This window comes from Macadamia integrifolia, unplaced genomic scaffold (genome assembly GCF_013358625.1).
Source record: "Macadamia integrifolia cultivar HAES 741 unplaced genomic scaffold, SCU_Mint_v3 scaffold1224, whole genome shotgun sequence".
NCBI classification, from domain to species: Eukaryota; Viridiplantae; Streptophyta; class Magnoliopsida; order Proteales; family Proteaceae; genus Macadamia; species Macadamia integrifolia.
Window position 1 is genome coordinate 153243 of NW_024868125.1, and position 24751 is coordinate 177993.

Genomic DNA, 24751 nt, shown 5'->3' on the forward strand with positions numbered 1-24751 from the left:
GGGAAATTAGCTCCTAGTAGTAGTTTGATTGCTATTCTGCCCTCTATAAATAGAGGAGCCTATGTACTCATAATTTCATATTTGAACAAAGGAAATTGCAGTCATTATATTAGAACAACTGGGATAGTTGCGGGTGAGAAGCCCTGGCCGATACGGCCACTCCTCCCCCACATTCCCTTACCTCGCCTCTTATTTTCTGCAGTTAAAATTCTAGTTCTGTTCACTGATTACAACAACTATTAATCGCAGAGAATTCAGACTTGTCCTTGCAAGATCAATCATCAAGAATTGCCCATTCTTGAACCAATCGATCTCTTCTTTTGGCCAACTTTGAGGTCTGATCTGCAAGGCTTTTTGAGGACTGGTTCAACTCTTCAAGAGGGCCACTCGATCTCTGTTGGGAAGCCATCAACCGCTGTTCACTTCTGGTTTTTCTGCAGTTCTTGATTTTCTCTCGCCTAGGTCAGAAATCAAGAACCTTCATAACTCCATAACTAGCCGTCAGAAGCTCTTCATATTTGGGGGTTTTTGTACCCTTGGTGGGCCCTACAATTGATCAAATTTGCAGCTCAATTGGAGTCCTACAGGCCTGGCCGCACCTCTCTCTCTCCAGCTCTTTAGCAGGTCTTTCTCTCTCCTATCGGGTTGGGTTTTGGGCTGGTTTTGCTCTTGTATGGGTATTGTATCCTTTGAGGTTTATTTGATGGTCTTATTTCTTTGTTTCCTGCTCCTATTTGTATTGTTTGGGGTTATAAATTGCTGGGGTAGTTTTTTGTAATCTACTCCTGCATTAAGTGGTACCAGAGCTATGGCTCAGACAGAAGAACCCCAACCCACCCTTCAAGATGTGATGAAAGCAATCCAAGCCTTGTCTACGAGGTTGGATGGACATGACCAACAGTTGGCTGACCTAAAAAGTACTGCTGCCCACTCTAACACCCAACCAACTGTTACCCAAACTAATGTTCAACCTGTTGTTAATTGCATTCGTAATGTTCCCAGAAGAGTCACTATGCAACCTAGAAGGAATGTTCTAGCTCAGAATGATGAGTATGATGAGTATGACAATCAACTTTATCAGCCTGACGATACGTACAAGGTCAAGTTAGAATTGAAAGAGTACAATGGGAGGCACGATCCCCTCTACTACCAGGACTGGGTAACTTCATTTGATGACTATTTCTGGTGGTACCGTATGCCTGAAGAAAGGACAGTCCAATTAGTTGTCACTAAGTTAACTGGTGGAGCTAAGGACTGGTGGAGGAATGAAGAGAATAGGCTGATCCACAGTCGTCAGATGCCTCACAATTGGGAAGACTTGAAATTTATCCTTAACGATAGATTCTTACCACCCAACTACCGACGTGGGTTCTACGACATGCTGAATACTCTCAGGCAAGGTACTATGACTGTAGGAGATTATATTGATCGTTTTAATGAACTACTTTCACGAACAGGTGCCCATAAAGAAGATGAAGAACTGTTCATATCCCGTTTCAAACTGGGGTTAAGGTATGATATTCGTGAGAAGCTTGGTGTGATCGAGATACCCTCCTTAAGTATTTGTTTTGACAAATCACTAGAAGCAGAGGATCTGATCAAAACAACCTCTAGAAGGTACATCCAGCCAACTGACAACAAAAAGCCTTATGTACCAACCAAACCCGCTGGGTTTCCTACCCGAGCTCCACAAGATACACAAGATAAGGGAAGGCTCCAATGGGAAGGGAGAGTGGATCTGTGACATGCTACAGTTGTGGAAAGACTGGAGACACAACAAAATTCTGCCCTAAACGGGGACGATCCAACTTTGTCATCAGTGCCATCGAATCCAATCGGATTTACAAATCCACGAACCTCAGGATGATGATTGGACTGTTAATGTTGCAGTTGAAGGAGAGGAGGATGAACTGGAAGATGAGCTTGCACCAGAGAATGATGATCCTTATGCTTATGTCAATGTGGTTGCAAGAATCCTAGTGTCTGAAACTAAGGGTGAAGACTGGAGGAGGCACAATATCTTCTACGCCTTAATGTCTAGTGGACCTCACAAAGATCAATTGATTGTGGATAGTGGAAGTTGTGTGAATGTGGTATCTCAGGCCTTTGTCATTGATGGAAAGCTTAAGACTGAATCCCATCCACAACCATACAAGGTATCTCTTCTAGACAACAACACCATGGCTGTATTAGGCTCTTCAAGTCCTTCGTCTTTGTCATTCATAGTCTCCTCAATGATTTCTTATAATTAGAGGGCAAGATACATATGGTTATATAAAACTCTTAAAATCTGACTCCTATTGCATCTAGAACTGGACTAATCTAATACAACTCAAACCACTATCAATTTGATGACTAATAGACTAAAAATATCATAATGGACTTTTGAACTGACTAGGAGTTACAAACTAAATACTATAATCATATGAAACTAGGACCAAGCAATTTATCATACTTTCAAACTCCTAATGATGTCAGGGAAAGACTGAAATTTCTTGTTCCCCCTTTGGACTCCGTCTCAACTACTATTAAAATGAGCCATTTTTTTTTTTATTAAATAATTGTAACTGCATTACAGTACAAGTAGGCTCTTTCATTTTTTCTCGGAATACAGAATGGGGAAGCAAGTCCATTGATCTTTCCGCAAAGGATAATTTTAAAATAAATGTATTTCGAGAAAAAAAGGGGAAAATTACTTGGACAGCCCCTGCACTATGGGGACCTAGCAGTAGAAGGTGGGCCGGGCCTGAATTCAGATCGGGCCAGACTCTTCTTTGTTTGAGCTGCTCCCATGCACATAGACCGGAAGATCTCAGTTGTCTTGGAGACTCGGACTGGACAAGTATGTAGATATCTTCATGGGACTAGGGAGGGAGTCTCAACCGATTGCCCGATTTCTTGACACCCCTAAAGTTTGAATCTATTATTTGAACCACCCTTGCATTTTAAGATTTCTTACAACTAGCCCCTGTCCGTTAGTCAGTTACCATTTAGTGATATGACGTTATGGGCTGGGAAACTCCTTAATACCCAAACTACCCTTCAATGGTAGTGGATTTATTACTTGGACACCCCCTGTACTATGCCCGATTGCTTGACACCCCTTAAAGTTTGAAACTATTACTTGAAGCCCCATTAAATCTGACAGTGTCAAGTCTTCTATTTGTGGTTGAATTGAAAAGATCATTTTACCCTTATGAGTTATTCAACTGAAACTTGTGAAGTTAAAATGACCAACTTACCCATTAAAGTTATTAACCTAAAAACCCCGAAATCAATTCAAATAGGACCGTCGGTGAAGAAGCTTGGCAGCGTTTCTAATGACCACAGTGCCCTTAATGACAAAATGACAAATCTACCCTTGAAGCCCCATATTACAACAACCTTCCCTAGGCCTACTAAACAACTTGGTCAAAGAGATCCGTTGCCAATATTTCTGTTTTGGATAATTTTCTGAGTTCTATAACATTTTGCATTCATCATTGCAGTTCCTTCTAATTGTTATCTGTTTTAGAATATACTTCTATGCCCACAAACTGCTAAGCCTTGTATTTTCTATATATCCATTTGTCACAGTTTACCTATGAATTAACAGATAATAATGACAAATGCCCAGTAGGGAGTGGGGAAATATAACTTCATCATAATGAATTAATGTGACAGGTCAGTGCTTATCTCCTTGGGGAGTACAGCCATCTTTTGGCAAGAAGAGCTGGGTGTAGTCCAAAGGAAATCTTCACCATTATACATGAGAAGCTTCCTACCGTATCGTAAGCCTACTTATTAACCTTTGATCTGTTCCCTTATTAATCTGTGATGGTCATCAATTCGATCATCCTGGAAATGGCTTGTTTCTCAGGACTGCTACTGTTTCTATTCTTCTTTCAACATATGCTAAGGTCATGATGCACACTCAACCTCCAGATCCAGAATTACAAGACCATATTTGGGCAATCTTCAACAAGTGAGATCCATGCTTCTTTTTTTTTTTTTTTTTTTTTTTTTTTTTTTTTTTTTTTTTTTTTTAATTCATGTTTATTTAGAACGGGTAACCTTCTTTTGGATGTCCCCTTGCTCCCAAAAGGTTAGAGGTAAAGGTTTTCAAAATAATTTGTAAATGACTTATCATTCTGTCCATGGTTTAAGATCTTGGCGACATCTTGCTAATATCTCTCTTTTTAGATTTTCTGACATGAGATAACATGCGATTTAAAAAATCAACCATATCTCGACCGAGTTCTCGAGATCTCCACCCCATCTCATCGAAAACAGCTCAAAACTCGCTTCCCTCGCTACACTTTGAAAAAAAAGGCACATTGTTGACGGGATTTGGTGCTTTTGCTTGCCAAACTTCATTCCTACTCTATGTAATATATCTACATGTGTTATGTAATATGTATTGTACCTATATAGTTATTTGGCTTATCTTATGTCATTTCAATGAATGTGAATGTGACTCATCAGTCATCAGTGTTAAATGTTAAACAATTAAGTAAGTATCTATGATGTCTTTTAAATTCTATGATTATTTGCACTTTTTCAATAGATTATATGTGTTCTAACTTCTAAAAGTATTAGATGTTGTGTCATGTGTGCAATGTAGATTGTGGAATAGAATATACTAGCCTAGGGTCCGAAGAGTTGGATACTACTTACATAGGGTACGAAGTCAAAGTATCATTTTGGGTTTGATTTTCAAAAAACTGATGTTTCCATTGTGTTTAAAAGGCCTAAAATAGGGTAAATGGCAAGTTTCAGGGGCTATAAAGAGCATATGGCCACCGAGACCAACTACTGAGTCAACTGGGAAAAAATATAAGATCTTAATGAGGTCTTAAAATCTGTTTATGGCTTATCTGAGATTAGGGGCGAGATTGAGATCTTAAACCTTTTTTTTTTTTTGGATGAATAAATAATGCATTAAAACAGTGGGAAAGAATGTACAAGCGACCGCCGGGGGGGGGAGGGAACCGAGCCTGAAGGGAAAGCAACAAAACAAAACAAAAGGGGGGAACAATGTGTGGGTGGTGGTGTGGGTGGGGGTGAGGGTGAAGGGTGAGGAGGGGGGGGGGGGAGGGGAAGGGGGGAAAGCAAAATCTAGCAAGATGAGGCTAACACTTCAGGGAGATCTTGAACCTTGGTTATGTCATTATCAAAAGTTGTCATTGTTTTGCACATTATTTGAGTACACACATAGTTGTCATGGCTTCGCCTAGGCGTCGCCAAGGCGGCGATTTGGCGTCCTGGCGGAAAAAGAAGTTCATGACAGTGCTACGATTTACGTGACTCACAAATGGTGGTCGCCATTGGCTGATAGGCGTCGTCATGACCGCCATGGATGCCAGGTCACACCTGAATCACTAGGCGGTCGATTTTTTGTAAAATGCAGGGTGATTTTGATAGGGTTATGTTGATTTTTGATGATATGATGTTGCTTAATGTTGGTTTTATATGTTATAGGGTATATTATGTAGGCTTGTAGCATGCTAAATAACTTTAGAGAATAGGGGAAAAAAAAAGTAGCATACTAAATAACTTTAGAAAATAGGGAAAATAAAAAATGACACATGGAAGATGTAACCGACATGGTAACGCCATAATGGGCGATTCATCGCCAAATCGATTAGCCACCCCTCCACCGCCTTGGATCGATTTGATGCCGTGACAACTATGAGTACACATGTGAAACATAGGATTTATCCTTACTGGGAAAAAAGTGTGCTATACGAAATGGGCACAAAAGTAAGGTTGCAAATTATTTGCCAGCTTTAAGGGTGTGTAAATAGGAAAGTCCCTTTAGTTAAAGTAGATTTTTTCTTACATTTATGGCTAGATATATTGTCGAGTTCCTAACTCATTTATGTGTTCATTTAGGTATGAAAGTTGCATTGATATAGAGATACAGCAGCGAGCTGTTGAATATTTTGCATTGAGTAGGAAAGGTGCAGCTTTAATGGATATACTCGCCGAAATGCCGAAGTTCCCAGAGCGGCAGGTACATGAGTTGGTGCACTATAAGCAAATGCACAAAATAAAATAAAAGAATCTTATTTCTGTTATGAAGATGATTATGGATCTTGAACAAAGAGAAAAGTCTAAGCTGGATTCCTCTTAAAAAAACAAATTTTTATGTAATATGCTTAGGTATTTGGTACTTATTGTAGTAACTTTTGTGAAAACTAGTCATCATTACTCAAAAAAGCTGAAGATACTGAAGTTGATACTGCGGAGCAAAGTGCCATCAAGTTGCGAGCCCAGCAGCAGATGTCAAATGCATTGGTTGTAACTGATCAGCGTTCTTCTAATGGATCTCTACCTGTTGGGCAATTTGGCCTTGTTAAAATGCCAAGCATCGGCAGTAATGCTGTAAGATCTTACTTGCTTATTTCATTACGCTGTAGACATCGTAAGCATTAGGTTCAAGTAGGAATTCATGTGAAATGATTACTTTGCAGGATGCTAATGCAGCAGACCAAGGGTTGGCCCATGCAAATGGGACTTTGAGCACTGTCGATCCTCAACCTGCTACACCCTCAGCAGATCTTATTGGTAATCTTTTGGATCCACTTGCCATTGAGGGTCCACCTGAAGCTGCTTTTTCAGATCAGAAAAATGTTGTCCCTGGATTAGAGGGTGTACTTGATGCGTTGGCACTTGCTCCTGTTGGAGAGCAATCAAATTCAGTTCAGGTACTACATTCTGCTTTTGTAATTTATCTCTTTCTGTAGCTTTGTTTTGCTTCTAGTTGCAACGTTGATAACTCTAACAAAAGCCCTTTTTCTTTGTGGGATGGGATGTTTTCCCGATGAGTAAAAAAATATTATTATGAGAAGAAATTGTACATTAGTATTATCTAGCAATACTGGTTCATAGATCAACTTGCTAATTTCAATACTATGTGGGAGACAGAGTTTCATGCCTGACTCAGATAATGGATGTGTTCCTGGGAGTTTGTGACTTTTTTTCGTTTTGGAAAATGTGCCATCACTGCCATGACCCATGGAATCCATCCTCTCATTTATGGAGTGATAAGAAGTTTCCTTTTGAAGGTTCGGTTTGGACAGAAAGTTTAGGAAAGCTGCTAGTATTTAGCCTTTTACTTGTATCTTGTCTAATATGTTGGTTTAATCCACAGAAAGGACAAGATTACCATCCTAGACTTCTTGATGGACCCTGGCTCAGCTTAACAGCATGTTTCATAATCCTCCCAACAGGCAGAACCACAGGGTGGTAGTCACAACTAGAATGGGAGTAATTTAATAACAGTAGATCAGCAGCTCAGATAAGCCCCAATTTCTGATCAGTATAGTTTTTGAGATAGAGGTTCAAATCCTCAAAATTTTACCTTTGGATGATAATAACAATTCATTCAGAAAAGAAACTTAGATTTCAGAAATTTGTAACTACCAAGTTCTACCCATTGGCTGAACAGATCAGAACCACGTTTTGGTTGACGGATGAGTATGGTTACTAGGTATGAACCCAGAATATCGCATGCATCCATTGTTGGATGTAGAGTCATAATCCATTTATAGTTGCAGCAAAAGACACCAAAAACGGGGGAACTGCAAATCAATTCTGACAGCAGTAAACCAACGGTAAATCTCAGATCTGATATGGGGTGATGCACAGCAAGGAATCCCTTCAATAACCTTAACAAAAATAGTAGATAAGTTGTATGAACTTCAGATTCTTACTTGGTATCCCAAGGACAGAATGGAGAAGAAGACAGAAAAAAAGGAAGATATGACCTGAGTACACCCAAGCCTTGACTATTATCACACCAGCCTACCTAGCATCACTCCAGAGTGTTCTGCCTCTCACAGAATAGTCCTGCGTTACACAGAAACAGCAAAGATCCATGTAATGGTTTGTCAAGATCGTGGGCTGTAGACGCCCCTTTCTTTTTTATGACTTCAAAATAATAGAGGAATGTAGAGCCCCCCTTGCATGGACTAGAGCTTTCCTTACAACTTATAAACTCCTCAAACTTAGAAACCCCTACGAAATAGAAACTCACATTCTGAACTTAATAACTGGAAACAAAGAGTAAAATAGAAAATAACAAGACGGTTGACAAATTAGAAACTGATAGGCTTGGAATTAGTAACTAGAATTCAACTTTCTAAACAACCAAATAAAAAAAATAGGAACTAAACCAAAGGAACCCCACGACCCCACGTATATTAAACTAAACCCAAAGACTGAACCATAGGACCAAACCTGGTTCAAAACTTGGACCAAAACTGGGAACTGCATGGACCAGTCAGATCTGTTTCATGGGTTGGGCTTTCTGCTGATCTCCTTCTCTTCCCTTGTGATGAGATCTGCATCACTTGCATTAATTGTATTGAATATGAAATGTGCAGGAGAAAGACTTTTCCAAAGCGTGAAATTAATATGTTAAAAAAGGCGTACCCGGTGCACGAGGATACCGCATGTGCGAGGTCCGGGGGGCGAGAACTACGCAGCCTTACCCCGAGAATGTCGAGAGGCTGCTTCGACCGCTTGACCCCCAGGTTGCAACATTCGTGAAATTAAGATGTTTACAAAAAAATAGACCATCTACGGCATTTGTACTTTTCACATATCATACTGCGAGGTTAAAAATTGTCTCTGAACTGCAGTTTTGCAATTCTCTGCATTTGAGGGACCAGTTACTGTGACATACCTGTTCTCTTACATATCTTGTAAATACATCTCACTTTCTTTCTGAGATAGGATCTATGGTAGCTCATGATCTCACCATAATAGGGGGCTTAGAAATTGCCATACATTGGATGCGTAGGCAATCCGTATGGACTTAATGTTTTCTCATTGTACTATACACATCTGCAGATCTGCTACTTTTCTCCGAAAGCCAAGTGAATACCTAATCAGTCAAGATGATTCTAAGTGATATGGTCTTGGGTCCCCTCACCTTGTAAGCCGGTTTATGAGGTTAAGTTCTTCCAGGCCAATAGATGATGCATACACGGATGCTGTAGAGAGAAAATAGGAAATTAAAGACAAAGGTATAAAAGAAATAAATATAATATAATTAAGGATAGGGTTGGCTTTACAGATGAAGCCATGGCGTCCTGGCCTATTGGGAGGGAGCCGACCTCTTCTCAAGAAAACATTAAGAGATATTTTAGGATTCCATTCGTTGCTTCTACTTTTTGAGTCTTTTCTCTTAAATAGGATAGGATAACCGTTACAAAAGAGTTATTATCATGACCCAAACCCAGATACAGGTAAAGGTATAGCCCTCGCGGGCATTGATCTAATGATCCAAAACATTCACCAAAATCAAGCATATTAGAGCTCGTAACAGATTAAATCTCTACAAAAATAATCAACCATTGCTATAAATTTTAAGTACTCCTACTGATGGCAACCTAAGATATGTCCCAGTTAAAATGCAAAATCCATATGATTAGAGTTTACCTCTAAAATTCATCACTACACCCCTTTAAAAAAATAGAAATAAAAAAAATAAAGAAGTATTTGAGTCGCCCTCAAAATCCGCTCCAAGCATACCTTCATCTCAATTATCTGTGATGTTAAAAGAATTGATTAAGCTCAATAACTCAGTATGGGAAATTAGTAAGAGTACACCACAGGGCAAACAATCAAACAAAAACAACGGTTAGAACAAACAATTTTAGTTTCTCAAACCACACTTCTAATAAAACACGATCAATTAAAAATATCCTTTTTTTATTACACTTTAGCTGGCACTAAGGGAAATAAGCTACCGTCCATAATACGAGGGGGAAACTCGGCCCCCACAATCACATGATGACACAATCACATGATCACACAATCACACTGTCGCCACCATTCTGTGACTAAATATACACCACTGTGCACAGTGGATATAAGTCCCGTGGCTCAACGGGACACCTCTCTCTGGTCTTGTGCAGAGTAGTTTGTTTACCCTCACATTCTCTTTTCACACTTTCACAAAATCACCGTCCATAAAACCACTTTCTTTAAGAACACAAACATATGAAAGCACAGCTAAAATCTCCACGTAAGAACCAACATCAATAGACATCACACAATAATAGTCATCAATCACCCCCATAAACTCATGTCACACATAAACACAATTCAACATAAGTATAAGTTTGCACATATCAACGAAACAAGAATACCAAACATCATATCTTACAATCAACCTACACACCTGTGGTGTAATCCCACTATAATCCACTTACCTCAACCTGCATGTCTCCTACTTTCACCCTCTGAGCTCTAAATGCTCAAGTCAATAACAACCTAAAATTAATTACATCTCTCATTAATCTTCTAGTTCAAAAGTGATTCAAATACCTTTGTTTGCAAAAGTCTTACCTCCCCTTTGAGTCCCAAGTGTCCAGGAGGTACCAATTTGAAATTAGTGATACCTTATATTAATTACTATCTCGCCCAAGATTTAGGTCCCATAAAGAATATTATATTTGGACCCTATGAATTGAATCCTAGATCTTGATATGAAATAATATTAGATTTGGGTCCCATATTGGGTCCCAAGAGAACCCTAACACTAAAACAAAGCCCTAAAAACAAAATGGGTCCCCTAAATATTGGGTCACAAGTAATTTGGGTCAAAGGATTAAAGTATCGGTATCAGTATCGGTATCGGTCGTCGTATCGGTCGGCCAAAATTAAGATACGTATCGGAGGGTATAGTATCGTATCGGAGATATGCTAATACGCACATTAATGGATATGAAACACTTTTTTATACGCTTTTACATAAAAAAAATAGTTAAAAAAAGCTATATATAACATGTATTATGCATAAACAGTAAATTGAGAGTATCGCAATAAGAATCCAAGGTTTGTAGTTGTCCCATAAATGTAAAATCCTTGTTCCCAACCTTGATTTCCACTTTAGTTAGAGAGAAAAATGGTCGACAACAACTTTGGAACAAAAACATCTCAAAAAATTATGTTTTTCTGAAAAATTACCCATCTTGGCCATTTTATGATTGTACTGATACATATCGAAACGTACATTTCACTTCGATTTTGAATTTTCCATAGAGTACCGGTACGTATCGGTGTGTATCGTATTGTATCGGTGCATATCGGTATGTATCGTAAGATATGTATCGATACAAAAAGATTTTAAAAATTCCATGTATCGTATCGGTCCATATCGTATCGGTAAGGGCCGATACCAATATGTATCGGCTGATACGGTACGATACGGACTGATACTTTAAACCTTGTTTGGGTCCCATATTGGGTCCCAAAAAAGAATATTAGATTTGATCCATCTAAAGAAAATAAAACCCTAAAAACAATTTTTTTGGGTTCCTTTGTGGGTCCCAAAAAGAATAAACTAACATCTAAAACTTAGGATAAGACCCATATTGCAGAACCAATAATTTAAACTAAGGATAAGAGAAAGCTTCATTACATGGAGTGAGCAGAAAAATAGAGAAGTAGGCACCAAATTCCCCTTCCACTCCGTTTCTTTTTTTCTCATGATTCTGCTTTCTTTCCTTTTTTCTTTATTTTTTCTTTCTTATTATTGCCGACGCCCTTTCTCCTATTCCCCTTGATCTCAACTCTCTCCCCCTTTTCGTTTCTATCTCCCCCTCCTTTCTGACGTCTCTCTTTCCCTTCTTCTTTATCTCTCCTCACGTCTCTCTCTCTTTTCCCCCTCTCACGTCTCTCTTCCCCTTCTTTTCTCTCTCCTACACTCCCACGGATCTGGTTTGTCTAAAAGGGGTGGGGTCCACAAAGAATGTTATAAAAGAAAGTAAATCAATTAAATAAAACCCCCCATTACTTACTAAGTACAAGTCTTGAACCTAAGACCCTTAGATAGTCAAGGTACTAACCGCTAGGCTAACTCATTGAGTCGTTAAATAAAGCCTAACTTTAAATATTTAAGCAAGCTTAGAAAATAACATAAAAAAGATACATATTCTAAGGTTCCAAAATTATGGGGCATTACAGCTATAACCTCTTACTCCACTTACACAACTTCTCTGATAACTACATACTATTCTGATAACTCCTGCATAATTGAGAACTCCTAAACAACGAAATTCTATCTCAAAAGTAACAATTTCCGCCCATATGTGCATACAACAGTTTCAGGCCCTAAGAAAACCCCTGTTGGAAGGAGTCGAACCAGCAGACCATCTGTTCTGGGTTTTCGCTGGACCTGAGTAGTAGAATTTCTCTTCTTCTCTTATGCTTATGCTTGGCGCTGCTGTGTGGAATCGGTAGATCCTGCAGTGGCGTTTTTACTAATGAAGTTTTATACTCTAACCGGTGAGATTTGAAGGAGTTCTGTCCTTTGTTGATGCTGGTCTTCCACTACTGTTCGAGTCCTGAGGTTGAGGACAACCTCAACCCAAATCGTGGGTTGCTTTAAGGCTTCAATCCTCTAATTTTCCCATTATGCCCCTTCTATCTTTTATTATCCTTGATTCCAAGTCTGTCCCATTCCTCTAAATACTGAGTACCTCCATATCCTTCCCTCATCTTAGCTACCTAGTCAATCCTTTCTTAATATCAGAAACCTATTGCCTTTTAGTTAGTTAAAGCCCTATGCAATTTCTGGTTTATTACGGGACTGCCAATGGTTATGATATTTGTGCTATTTATTGATTAAGTGGGCCCTAAGGGATCCGAATCGGGTTATCGAAACACCCTGGATCCTCATCAGTTATACTAAAAGGACAAAAAGATAATGTTACAACTTATTTGACACCTTAAATGGGTGTGAATAAGAAAATCCCAAACTTAAAATTTCAATTCTGGGATAACTATCTGACCATGAAATAGAATATTGGTAATCAATATTTTTTTTTTCTTTGGTCCTGTATGTTTCAAGGTTTCCATATCTTTCTTTAGAGTGCAAGTTAATGGTATAAATGTTTTTAAAGTTAGACTTTATGTTGGACAATTCTGGATTGGTGGTTGTTGCTCGAATCCCAAATGAGGAATCAACGGTTATTGGCACTAGCACAGGCCTTGGTTATGCTGAAATCATAGAAAGTTCACTGGATTCTCTGATACTGCAGCCTGCAGGAGGAAGAAGATTAAGAAGGAACAAGAAGAAGAAAGGAGAAGTTGAGGAGAGAAGATAGGAGAAAATGTATAAGTGATGAAAGAGAGGAAACATGGCTGTCAAAGGGGATAGAAAGAAACACATAAAGAGTAGAGGAGAGAGATTGATCAGATAATGTAATGAGAGAAAAGGATTTTTTTGGTATTGGATGTATCGTTAAGTTGGAAAATGCTCCTTCCTTATAGGCGCTTCATGCGCAAATTAATTCGATAAAATCCTTGTTTCTTTTTTTCTTTTCTCTGCAGTTCCGTAGCTCAATAGGTGTTACCACCATGCACCTTGAGATCTGAAAGATTATCCTGGAGTTTTCAGTGGGGGCTCCACAGCCTTCATTCGCCTTACACATCTCTCCTAAAAATACCTTTTTCATTCTTCTCAATTGATGGACGCATACAGCCTTAAAAGTACGAATGCTGGCCCAACTAGAACACTTAGAAACTGCTAAAAGTGGACACCTCCCATGACAAAACAATTCAGCCAAAGGCATTTAAGTATAAGGGTTTAACAGTCCAAAACCATTTGACTCATTGATACGGGATACGTTCTCATGTTTGAGTATGCAATATAAAGGTGTAGAATTAGGGGAGAATGTGACTTGTTTGTCTTACTTGACAAAAGTACCTCTGTTTATAATGAAATAAAACCCTAAAAGGGACTTTAGGGTCCGTTTAGTTACAACCATAAAATACCCCTAAAACCCATTATTACAACACTCCCCCTCAAGTTGGTCCATGGATATCACACATGCCCAACTTGCACAAATAGAATAAAATACCTTATTACTAAGTCCCTTTGTAAGAATATCTGCTAACTCGTCTTCACTTCTCACAAAGGTATGCAGACAAGGCCTTGCTCCAACTTCTCCTTGATGAAATGCCTGTCAATCTTAATATGTTTTGTGCGATCATGTTGAACTAGGTTATGTGCAATACTAATGGAGCCACTAGTGGAACGACGATCATCTGGAGCTTGCCCAATCAGCATCAGTGTATGCCTAAAACCTAATGTGATTAGAAGGAGAGAATAAGATACCATTCACTAGAGTTCTCTTCAAGTAACGAAAAATATGCAACAAAACTTTCATATGAGATGAGTAAGGATCGTGGATATACTAACTAACAAGACTAATTGCATGAGCCATGCTTGGTTGAGTGAGACAAATAGATGAGTCTTCCAATCAGCCTCTGATATCCACCCTTATCAACATGATCACCTTCCTTGCTTTTCAGATGGGAGTTTGCCTCAATCGGTGTATCTGAAAGCTTACACCCTAACATGCCGGTCTCCGAGAGAAGGTCCAAGGTGTATTTTCTTTGAGAAAGAATAATACCCTTAGTAAACCGTGCCACCTTGATCCCAAGAAAGTACTTCAGCTTCCCAAGGTCTTTAATCTCAAACTCCTTACCATGATCAGCCTTGAGCTTAGAGATCTCAACAATATCATACTAGTAACAATAATGTCGTCCACATAAACAATCAGTATAGTGATCTGATCACCAACCCTCTTCATGAATACAGTGTGATCAGCATTAATTGGAGTGAAACCAACTGCTATCATAGCCTTGTGGAACCAACCAAACCATGCCTTGGGAGATCGCGTCAATCCGTATAGAGCCTTCTTTAGTTTGCACACCTTGCCTTGGGTTTCCAAACTGTAGTAACCCTGTGGGACATCCATATACACTTCTTTTGTCGATTCACTATGAATAAATGCATTCTTGAGTCTTGAAATTCAGTTGCTGTAGCTCCCGACTAAGGTTCACTGCGCAGGAGATAATAATCCTGATTGTATCCATCTTAGAGATAGGAGCAAAATTCGCCTAGTAGTCGATCCCATATATCTGAGTGAAGCCCTTGGCAACCAGCCTTGCTTTGTACCTGTCTACAGCCCCATCAACATTTTGTTTAACTATAAACACCCATTTGCAGCCAATTGGTCGCTTCTGTAGTGGGAGATTAACTAAGACTCATGTGCCATTTTTGTGAAGTGCCCTCATCTCCTCATCCATTGCCTCTTTCCATCTAGCCTCTGCAATAGCCTCCTACCAGGTTTGAGTAATGGAAATAGTACACTAGGAAGACACAAAACTATGCTAGGAGGGAGGTAGAGCACTATAGGACACAACATTTGAAATAGGGTGCTAGGTGCAAGTACTACTAACTTTTCTATGGGCAATAGGAATATCAAGAGAATTACAAAAAGTAAAGGGAAAGGAGATACCTTGGGATGGTAGAGTAGGCTCAGGATTAGAGGGCAGCTGTTGAGTAGTGGTAGTGTCTGTTTTCCTTTCCTTGCGAGAAAACACTTGTAACTCCTGAGCAGGAGCCTATAAGTTCTACTACTGAACCAGTGGCTTCCCTTGTGGCTCCCCCTGTATAGGATTTCCTTGAGTGGTATTATCGTTCCCAATACTATCATCAATCCTAGTACTAGTATCATCATTCCCTCCCTCATCCATTGGAATGAGATGAGGACCATAAAATGAAGGAGTCCCTCTTCACTTTTAGAAGACTCACCCTGAAGAGGTGAGTGGTAAGCCTCAGTCTCATGGAAGATCACATCCATGGAAACAAACAGCCGCTTGGAAGGGGGTGATAACACTTGTATCCCTTATGAGTAAGAGAATAGCCTAAAAAAATACATTTGAGGTCCTTAGTTTTGAGTTTCTAGGAACATGATGATTCCGAACAAAACATACAGAGCCAAAAACCTTAGGAGGAACAACAAAGTTGCATGAATCACAAAGCATCTCTATAGGACACTTGAATGCTAGTATGCATGATGGCATCCTATTTATAAGATAGGCAACAATAAGAACCGCCTCACTCCAATATGGTGCAGGAACATTCATCTCAAACATCAGTGAATGAGCAACCTCTAATAAGTGTCAATTCTTACGCTCAATGACTCCATTCTATTCTGGCTTAACTACACAACTTGTCTCCATGGTCCACTTGATAGGACTGAAATGATCTATCCATATATTGGCTGGCATTGTTAATTCTCAATGACCTTGGCATCTGTGTCTGAACCATACCGTGAAATTCCTTGAAGCATTTAAAAATCTCACTCTTATGATGCAACAGATAAACCCAAGTAAGACGAGTATGACAATGTATAAATGTAACAAACCAACGATACCTAGAAATAGAAACACGGCGGGCGAGGCCCCAAACATCAGATTGATCAAAGAGAAAGGAACAATGCTTCTATTATCAGAAATAGGATAAACATTCTGAGTTTGTTTAGCAAAAAACGTGCATCACAAATAAATTGGTTCTGACTACATTGTGAAACTAAAGCAGAAAATAATCTAGATAATGTTCCCCATGGGGAGTGGCCTAGACGGCGATGCCAACTCTAGAGCTCTGAAAAGGTTGACTTTGAGGTAGTATGATGTGCCTGTGCCGGTGTAGATCCACTATCCAGGTAATAGAGACCACCACTCATTCTACCACTACCAATGGTTGCCCTCGTCACCGAGTCTTGAAACAAACAGTGAGTAGGGAAAAATGTGACTTTACTGTTCAAATTCTTAGTAATACTACCAATAGACTACGAATTAGTTGAAAACTGAGGAACACGTAAAACAGAGGAAAGGGACAATGAGGGTGAGCACTTAATGGAACCCATTCTAGCAGGAGATAGAGAACCATCAGCCACTCGAACCTTGGTTTTACCTGAGGATGGACAATATGTAGAAAAGAAAGTGGGCGACCTTGTCATGTGATATGTAGCCCCAATGTCAATAATCCAATTCTGAGGAGAAATTTATGCAAAATGAACACCAAAAGCAATACCTGACCGAGCAGAGTGCGAGGCATATGTGGCTGACAGGGAGGTAGCATCAACAGTAGAGGAAGAGCCCAACTAAGTCATCATATGACGAAGCATAGCCGTTTCGTTGTTGGAGAAAGAGGACCTGTAATACTGGAGTACTCAGTGCTGTTAGCTATCTTAGGCTGATTTTCTTGAGACTCAGAGGAATTTTTGCAACCCTGGTTACGCCCATAAAGCTTCCAACAAGTCTCCTTAGTGTGGTGCTCCTTCCCAAAGTAATCACACTTGATAACTGGCTTGTCAGTGGAAGGAGGATTGTTTTGAGTAATATTATCAGCAGGGTAATCAACAAAACCTTGTGAAGAGTGTAGGGCAGAATGATCCTGTGGGACAGGTTGTAGCATCTGAGTTGATGATGCTCTTCTACCTGAACAGAGAATAGACCTGCTTAAGGGTAGGAAAAGGGTCACAGTTGAGCTCATTAGCCCTGATCTGAGCAAACTCCACATTCAAACCTAGCAGGAAATAATAAACGCGAAGCATCTCCTCACGTTTCTTAAATCCTACAACATCAGTAGGATAGGTAGGCTGATATGTTTCATAGTAGTCAATCTCATGCCACATACCACGCAGTTCAAAATAATATTGAGACAATGAGCTCTTTCTGAGTAGCTCTATGAAGTTTCTTTCTCAATTCAAGTGCTGAGGATTAGTACCCACTTGAGAATAGGTTCCCTTCACAGCTTCCGAGATAAGGGCAACAGTATCAAGCAATAAGTAGCCCCTAGCAACTGAGAGGGTCAGAATTGATGAGATAGCACCTAGCAACAAAGAGGATCAGAATTGATAAGATAGGACATACCAGAGTTTACAACATCCCATTTATCCTGTAAGGTAACCGATATTACCGCGGCCAGCAATAGACAGTTAATAGGAGCGAGATCACATCAGGTAGTTACTTCGTTCAACTTGATGGAGATAGTTGGGAAGGAAGGATAGTCGCTATTAGGTGCACAACTCCCTGCCTCCTGTAGAACCGATGTGGCAGAATCTTTAGACGCCATAAGTGCTGGTCCCAAAAGCAATCACAATCTATATGAATTGTCCAAATCTAATCAAGCATAGAATATGGGTCTTCAAGCTTCCAAATCTAGTCCGTCATACTGATTTGGATAGGAATTAGGGTTCCAAACAGGGAGAAGGCCCCCGGTGGGAAGAAACTCACCACCGATGGTAAAACCCTAAAAAGACCAAAAGGAAAAAAGGAGGAACTCTCTAGAGAAGAAAGAGGAAAGCGCTAGAGAGAGAGAGGGCATAGGAGGTGCTAGGGATGGGCGGCGGTGGTGGTTGTGCGCAAGGGAGAAGGTGGCAGTGCTGATGGGGTGACGAAGGTAGGGTTAGGGTTTTAGAGAAGGGTTAGGGGTTTTCTTTCTAACTTGCTCTGATACCATGTAGAATTGGGGAGAATGTGACTTGTGTCTCTAACTTGACACAAGTCCCTCTATTTATAATGAAATAAGACCCTAAAGGGACTTAAGCGTCCATTTGGTTACAACCATGATATACCCCTAAAACCCATTATTACAACAAAAGGTTTAACTGTTGTTACATGAAGCTCTTGTAAGCTGGTGATTTAGGCATTTATAAGCAATGTTTGGTATCCCTGTTTGGGATACCTTCCCTACGATGTCTATGCTCTCCCACAGCCCAGTGCTCCAACTGTTAGGTTTGAGAGATCTGGATCAGATGGTATGTAAAATGGTCAATAATTCAAACGATCACCCTTCCTTGGTGCCAGATAGGCTTTTCAGGCTTGTCAGTAATCAGTTAACAATCCATACTCCGAACCGTCTGATCACAGTTTAGCAGTCTCTGGAGACACCAATTGCAAGTTTTTCTGATCATGTGATTTTATGTTATTGTTGTGTCATAATATATCCCAACTTCACTTGTCCTATTACCAATATCATGTATGTCTACTGTTCAGTTTCTCTGTTTCTTATTTGGTTAATTGACTACAATTATGCACTTATGACAATGAGTGACTTAAAACTGATTACATGTTGTACCAGTAACATGCAGCTTACTCTATTTAATCTGTTTGCAGCCAATAGAAAACATTGCTGAAAGGTTTGATGCTTTGTGCCTAAAGGACAGCGGTGTGCTATACGAGGACCCTTATATCCAGGTCTGTTATCCTGTGTGTGTATTATTTCAGTTATGCAGTTAATTGCAATGGATTAGTACTATATATTTCTCCTGATATTTCATTTACCAGACTACCAAAACTGTATGATCTTTTCAAACTACAATAAGTTAGCATTTGTTGTAATACTTTCTGGTTGTTTACATTGAGCACTCAGTGATTTGTTTGTGAACTACCTGCCTAGATTGGCACAAAAGCAGAATGGCGAGCCCACCATGGACGTCTTGTTCTTTTCTTGGGAAATAAGAATACCTCCCCTCTTGTATCTGTCAAAGCTTTGATATTACCTCCCGCCCACTTGAAGACGGAGCTCTCGTTAGTACCTGAAACTATTCCTCCGAGGGCGCAGGTGGAGACTACAATAAGTTTTACATTGTATTTTCTCTGGATTGATTTTTTTCCCCTTATTTGCATTAATCTTATCTTTCTCTTTTTCTTTCCCTTTCTTGCCTAGGTGCAATGTCCACTTGAAATTGTGAATCTTCGCCCAAGCAGGGATTTAGCTGTTCTTGATTTTTCATATAAGTTTGGAACTATTGTGGTACAGTTCTAAGCCTGAGATAACTGTGTTGTGTTAATAATATTGCCCATTATTGTCCTCAGTATTCCAGATACCATTATCTTTTTTTTTTTCTGTAGGTCAATGCCAAGCTTCGTCTTCCAGCTGTCTTGAACAAATTTTTGCAGCCTATATCTTTGGCTGCCGAAGAGTTTTTTCCTCAATGGAGATCACTTTCTGGCCCTCCTTTAAAGCTTCAAGAAGTGGTAATGACATATTGACGTCAAAGTTTATCTGACGAAGTTAAATAGTATTTCCTATTTTGGTTTCTTGCTGATATAGTATTCTTATGGTATATTTTGTTCATTTTCTGAAATGCGCCATCTGGCTTACTTTGTTGGTCTGCCTGATGGTATCAAACTTCAATGCGGTTACCTTGAAAGAAAGCAACTAGGATAGGGTCACAGACAGTACATTAGTTTTATCTTTTGCATTCTGATTTCAGTTGAATGATGAAGTACTTTACTGGTATGGTCTCTTTGTCCTCTTGTTCCTGCTAGATGGTTGGAGAGCCTTTCTATTCCCCTCTAAGCCGATAAGAAATTGTTAGGGGGTGGGGCATAATGCAGCATGCCATGTGTTCCATATCTATCTGTTGATGAGCATCCCACTATAACTAATAAGGGATAATTTCCTTCATGGGTTGTGATGCAGATCAGCACCAAGGAAGGTGCTTCAAAAATTACCAAAGGCAGAAGAAGAAATTGACTCTGTAACTTGGCCTTGTTGTTACTGTGTTAACTCAGCCATTAACTCAGCTGTTGGTTCACCATTGAACCAGTTTTCTGGTTCTGGTTCAAACCAACTGAGCACAAGTCAATTTGATAAAGTTAGTTCAATAACATAAACCTACCGATGGGGTGTGTTGGTAGATAGGAGTTTCAATTTGTATTTTTTCTTTGTTAGAGTTCTATTTTATCTTCTTTCCATGTAAGGGTTAGTTTAGTTAAAGGTAGAGATTTTTTTTATTTTGGGGGTGTGGAATACCAATAGGAGGATGTTTCCGTTTTTACTTCCTATTGTAATTCTGTTTTAGTTTCTGTTAAAGGTGTAGGGCTTTATTCAATGAAATTGGCTTTTGTTTCCTCTATGTTCTGTGGGATTCAGAATCTTCAGTTGTGAGATGCAACTACCCTTTGTTGAGATGCTAAGGTTGGCTGATGGGATGTTAGCCTGGTTCAAGGTTAGAAGCTTGTTTCATATCATTCTTCCTTCCTTTCCATTCCTCTTTTTAATCACCATCAACTGAGGTTAGTAATTAGTACTCTTTGTTCCTGTGCATGCTAATTGCTGGAATTTATTGTTTTCTTGAGAATCAAAATTGTGACTTCAGATCAGACTTCATTAATAGCAATTGGACCCTATTTAAGCCTGCCAACGGTTGCAAAATGCGATTATATTGGTAATGCTTGTTTTTGTTGGTGATTGATCATCCTTTCAATACTGTTTTGATGTCATTATAACCTGGGATCGATCCCTTGATCTGGAAAACTAATCAAGGGTTTTACTGTAGGTAGGATCCCCCTGTAAATCCGGATCCAACCATTGGATCAGGTTCATCTGTTGAGATTCCACACAATAATACAGATCTTTGACCAGAATTTTAGGGACTTCTGGGTTGCTGATTGTTGGATATTAAAGTTCTCTTTAATCTGGTATTTCTCAGTTCACTGCAATGGTGGAAAAATCTGGTTTTCTGAAACGTATCATTGAAGGCTTCTAGCAACCCATCAGGTCATTTAGAAAATGCTCCAGAAGTGGCTCTATTTTTACTGCCATGTGGCACTGAAATTGTGGAAAAGTCCCCCCCAACATATATCTGTCTGGTAAGAATCAGAACTAGCATTTTTCCAAGTTGCAATACAAAGCTTTGTACCAAGGTAAAAGACCCAATTTTGGCATCTCTCGCTTAATGAATGAAGGGTCCACTAATGTAATCCTGGAAACAATATATAGTCAAAGAGAAGTATTAGTTCATCCAAAAGCGTACAAATGTACTTATTTTCAATAGGTTGTTTCTTAATAGAAAACGGGCTTTATGTTATGATTCCCTGTATATCGATTCATCAGGTCCAATTTTTTTCTCAGTTAATGCCTGATTCTTTTTAACCCCCCCCCCCCAAAAAAAAACACACACACACACTTGGCAAGTTGTAGTTTTTTAGCACTTGGGTCCTGATTCACCCAACATAAAATAGGTCGCAAGTTATGAGGGCCATGACCTGAGATTTCCCTTTTAGATATAGTCATGCATATTGAATTCATTTCTACAAGACGAAGAAATTCATAATCTCTCTTGGTGCTATTAAAGGTTTATATCTGCTTGGTCTGATTTGTGCCTAATTTACCCTTAATTTCTCTACATGAGCTAGTCCTAATAGTCATAGCATCTTCCTCTCCCTTCCAATTTATTTAATGCTTAATATGAGTATACGGTCTTATTTGTATTGGAAGCTAAAAAAAAAAAAAAAAAAACTACTATTCTAACACCCAATATATATTAGAATGTCTTAAATAATTATTAAACGCTGATACCGGAATTATTTATATATCAGTATGGAAAATCTTTCCCTGCAATGTTCTTTATTGTCAGAAGATACTACATTATTGAATAAGAGTGACAACTGCAATAGATTTAAGAGCTAATGCAAAGTGAGCTCCTCATCCAAACAGTACCTGCTTGTTGGTGAGCAACAACTGTAATTTTTTTTGTCTCAAAAATCTCAAAACGCTGCATGATTTCCTGGTTATGTTCTCATTTTCAGTTCAGATATTATGTTCAATGTGGCTGCATCTGTTTATTCCTCCCAAAGAATTAAAAGATCGACTTCTTTTTGAACAAAGTCTCCCTTATTGTCTGCATTTCCATATTTTGAGCAGGTTAGAGGTGTAAGACCATTATCTCTTACGGAGATGTCCAACTTATTCAACAGCTTTCACATAATGGTTGCACCTGGCCTTGTAAGTTACTGTTTCTTGTGCACTCTTCTTCTACATGTCTTCAGTAGAAGGTTTCAAAGTTTTGAATCTCTCTTTCAGGATCCAAATCCAAACAATCTGGTTGCAAGCACAACCTTTTTCTCTGAAAGTACTCGGGCCATGCTTTGCTTGGTAAGGGATTATAACTGTCTCCTAGCTGTTGTCCAGATGTGTTTTTCCATGGTTTAATTGCAATAAAATAGTGTAATTTTGCAATGTGGATTTAAATTTACATGATTAAATCACCACTTTATTATCCGTTCCTCCCCCGCACACCCCCCCCTCCCAAAAAAAAAAAAAAAATCTCCACATCACTTTGTTTTAAGATTCACCGGAGGTGTATATTTATATTTAAGTTACAATACATCTGTGAGTTTCTAGCTAAGTTGGAAATGAATTGTAAGCGATAATATTTTTTATCTCGTTTTTATTTATTTATTCATTTTTTTTTTTTTAATAATTAATAGACTTCTATGAATAGCTCTCCTTTGATGAGTAAAAAATGAATAAAAGAACGCCGGACTCCATAACCTCTCATGAATAGCTTTATCGATGATGGAAAATCATTTCATCCTATAGGGGCCTAGGCCTAACTCAAGAACCATAATTGCATCAAATTTGAAGGGGATAATGCATTTCTAAAAATCCCCCCCCCCACCCCACCCCACCCGACCCGACCCGACCCGACCCCACCCGAAGGCAAAGAAAACTGTAGTAGAGAAAAGAAGAAACAAAGAAGAAACAATCTTATAGGTCATCAATATATCTGATTTCTTTAGAAAAACATAACCTTTCAGCTTTTGCAAGAACTGTCAAAGGATTTCTCTGTGATATTCTTTTCTTATCTATTTTCAGCTTAGAGTTGAAACAGATCCATCAGATAGAACACAACTCCGAATGACAGTTGCTTCAGGAGAACCAACACTTACATTTGAGTAAGTCTATTTCGAATTTTAGTCTGTTTACGAAAAAATTGTTAGATACTTAATGAAGGGTCTCTCTACAGGTTGAAGGAGTTCATCAAGGAGCAATTAATTAGCATTCCTACACCGACTCCTGCACTGTCACCAGCACCAACACTAGCACTAGCACAGGCACAGCCTGTAAGCCCAACTACAAGTGTAACGGATCCTGGTGCCATGCTTGCTGGGTTGCTTTAAGAGGAGGGAATTGAATGTTGTGTGCAGAATTTTTTTTTACATAGACGGTTGTACCTGATTTAGACATCCTAGCACTGTTCAGTGCCTCAAATTGCAGAGGCAGGGGAAGAATTGGTACAATGCAAGGGCTGGCGGAGTTGAGATTAGCAGGTTGTGACGGCTTAGTATTTGAGTGGATGTTCTTTCTTTCTTTCTTTTTTAGGTTGGATTGAGGGATTCTAGATTCTTTTGGGGGTATGTACTTGGTGTCATTGGTGAGGTGGTGATATGTAGGTAATGGTTATTAGGATACACAGTTTCTGTAATCTGATGATAGTCAAGAATGAGGAAATGCATGAGGTAGTCCTTGTAACAGTTTGCATTTGTGATTTATCCATATTGATATATCAATAAGAGCAAGAATGAATGAGAAAGAAATCACAGTTTCCCACTCTTTTCCGGTGTACTGATAATTCAATAGCCGTCTCCTATGTAACTAGCACGATCCTTTATACTCTGTAGCTGCTACTTGTTTGGTGTATTTTTTTTTTTATTCATGTTCATTTGATTATTTACAAATAAGTATATTTTTATTTTATTTTAAGCGGTCTTCTGAACTTGACCTTTTTACTATTACTCAGCTCTCATCTTCTACAATATGGTTGACTACTTATCCATACATAAGTCACTTCCCTCCACCTTGGTGGGGATCAATTTATCATTCTTTGTGATGGTGTATTTTATTCCCACTCCTGTTGTAGTGGAGGGGGCTTTGTTGTTTTATTTCATTCATAATTTCACTGAAACTGTGAGTTATGGGTTTACGGGGACTATGCAAGGTTTGTTCCATGCTGTGGCAAAAGCATTCAAACAAATAGAGATGTGGACTGATAGTGATGGTTTAGTTTTGATGGTTTACTCGTCTTCTCTGGTCCTTTACGGTTATGCTCATATGTATGCCCGACGGTTGCCGCTTTACAGTTTATAGCCAAGTAAAAACATG

At 39.1% G+C, this 24751-nt stretch overlaps 1 protein-coding gene across 1 annotated transcript in view; it reads left to right on the top strand.

The window, feature by feature from the left end:
- The window catches only part of LOC122063169 (AP-2 complex subunit alpha-1-like), a 54250-nt gene extending 30048 nt beyond the window's left edge, over positions 1-24202 (top strand). The window contains exons 15-27 of the mRNA XM_042626871.1: positions 3664-3770; positions 3860-3964; positions 5875-5995; positions 6184-6366; positions 6456-6689; positions 18973-19053; positions 19256-19420; positions 19526-19612; positions 19711-19836; positions 22511-22591; positions 22670-22741; positions 23465-23544; positions 23616-24202. Coding sequence (XP_042482805.1) covers positions 3664-3770; positions 3860-3964; positions 5875-5995; positions 6184-6366; positions 6456-6689; positions 18973-19053; positions 19256-19420; positions 19526-19612; positions 19711-19836; positions 22511-22591; positions 22670-22741; positions 23465-23544; positions 23616-23769 — 1596 coding nt within the window. The 3' untranslated portion in view covers positions 23770-24202. The remainder of the gene's footprint in view (positions 1-3663; positions 3771-3859; positions 3965-5874; positions 5996-6183; positions 6367-6455; positions 6690-18972; positions 19054-19255; positions 19421-19525; positions 19613-19710; positions 19837-22510; positions 22592-22669; positions 22742-23464; positions 23545-23615) is intronic.
- The last annotated feature ends 549 nt before the right edge of the window (positions 24203-24751 follow it).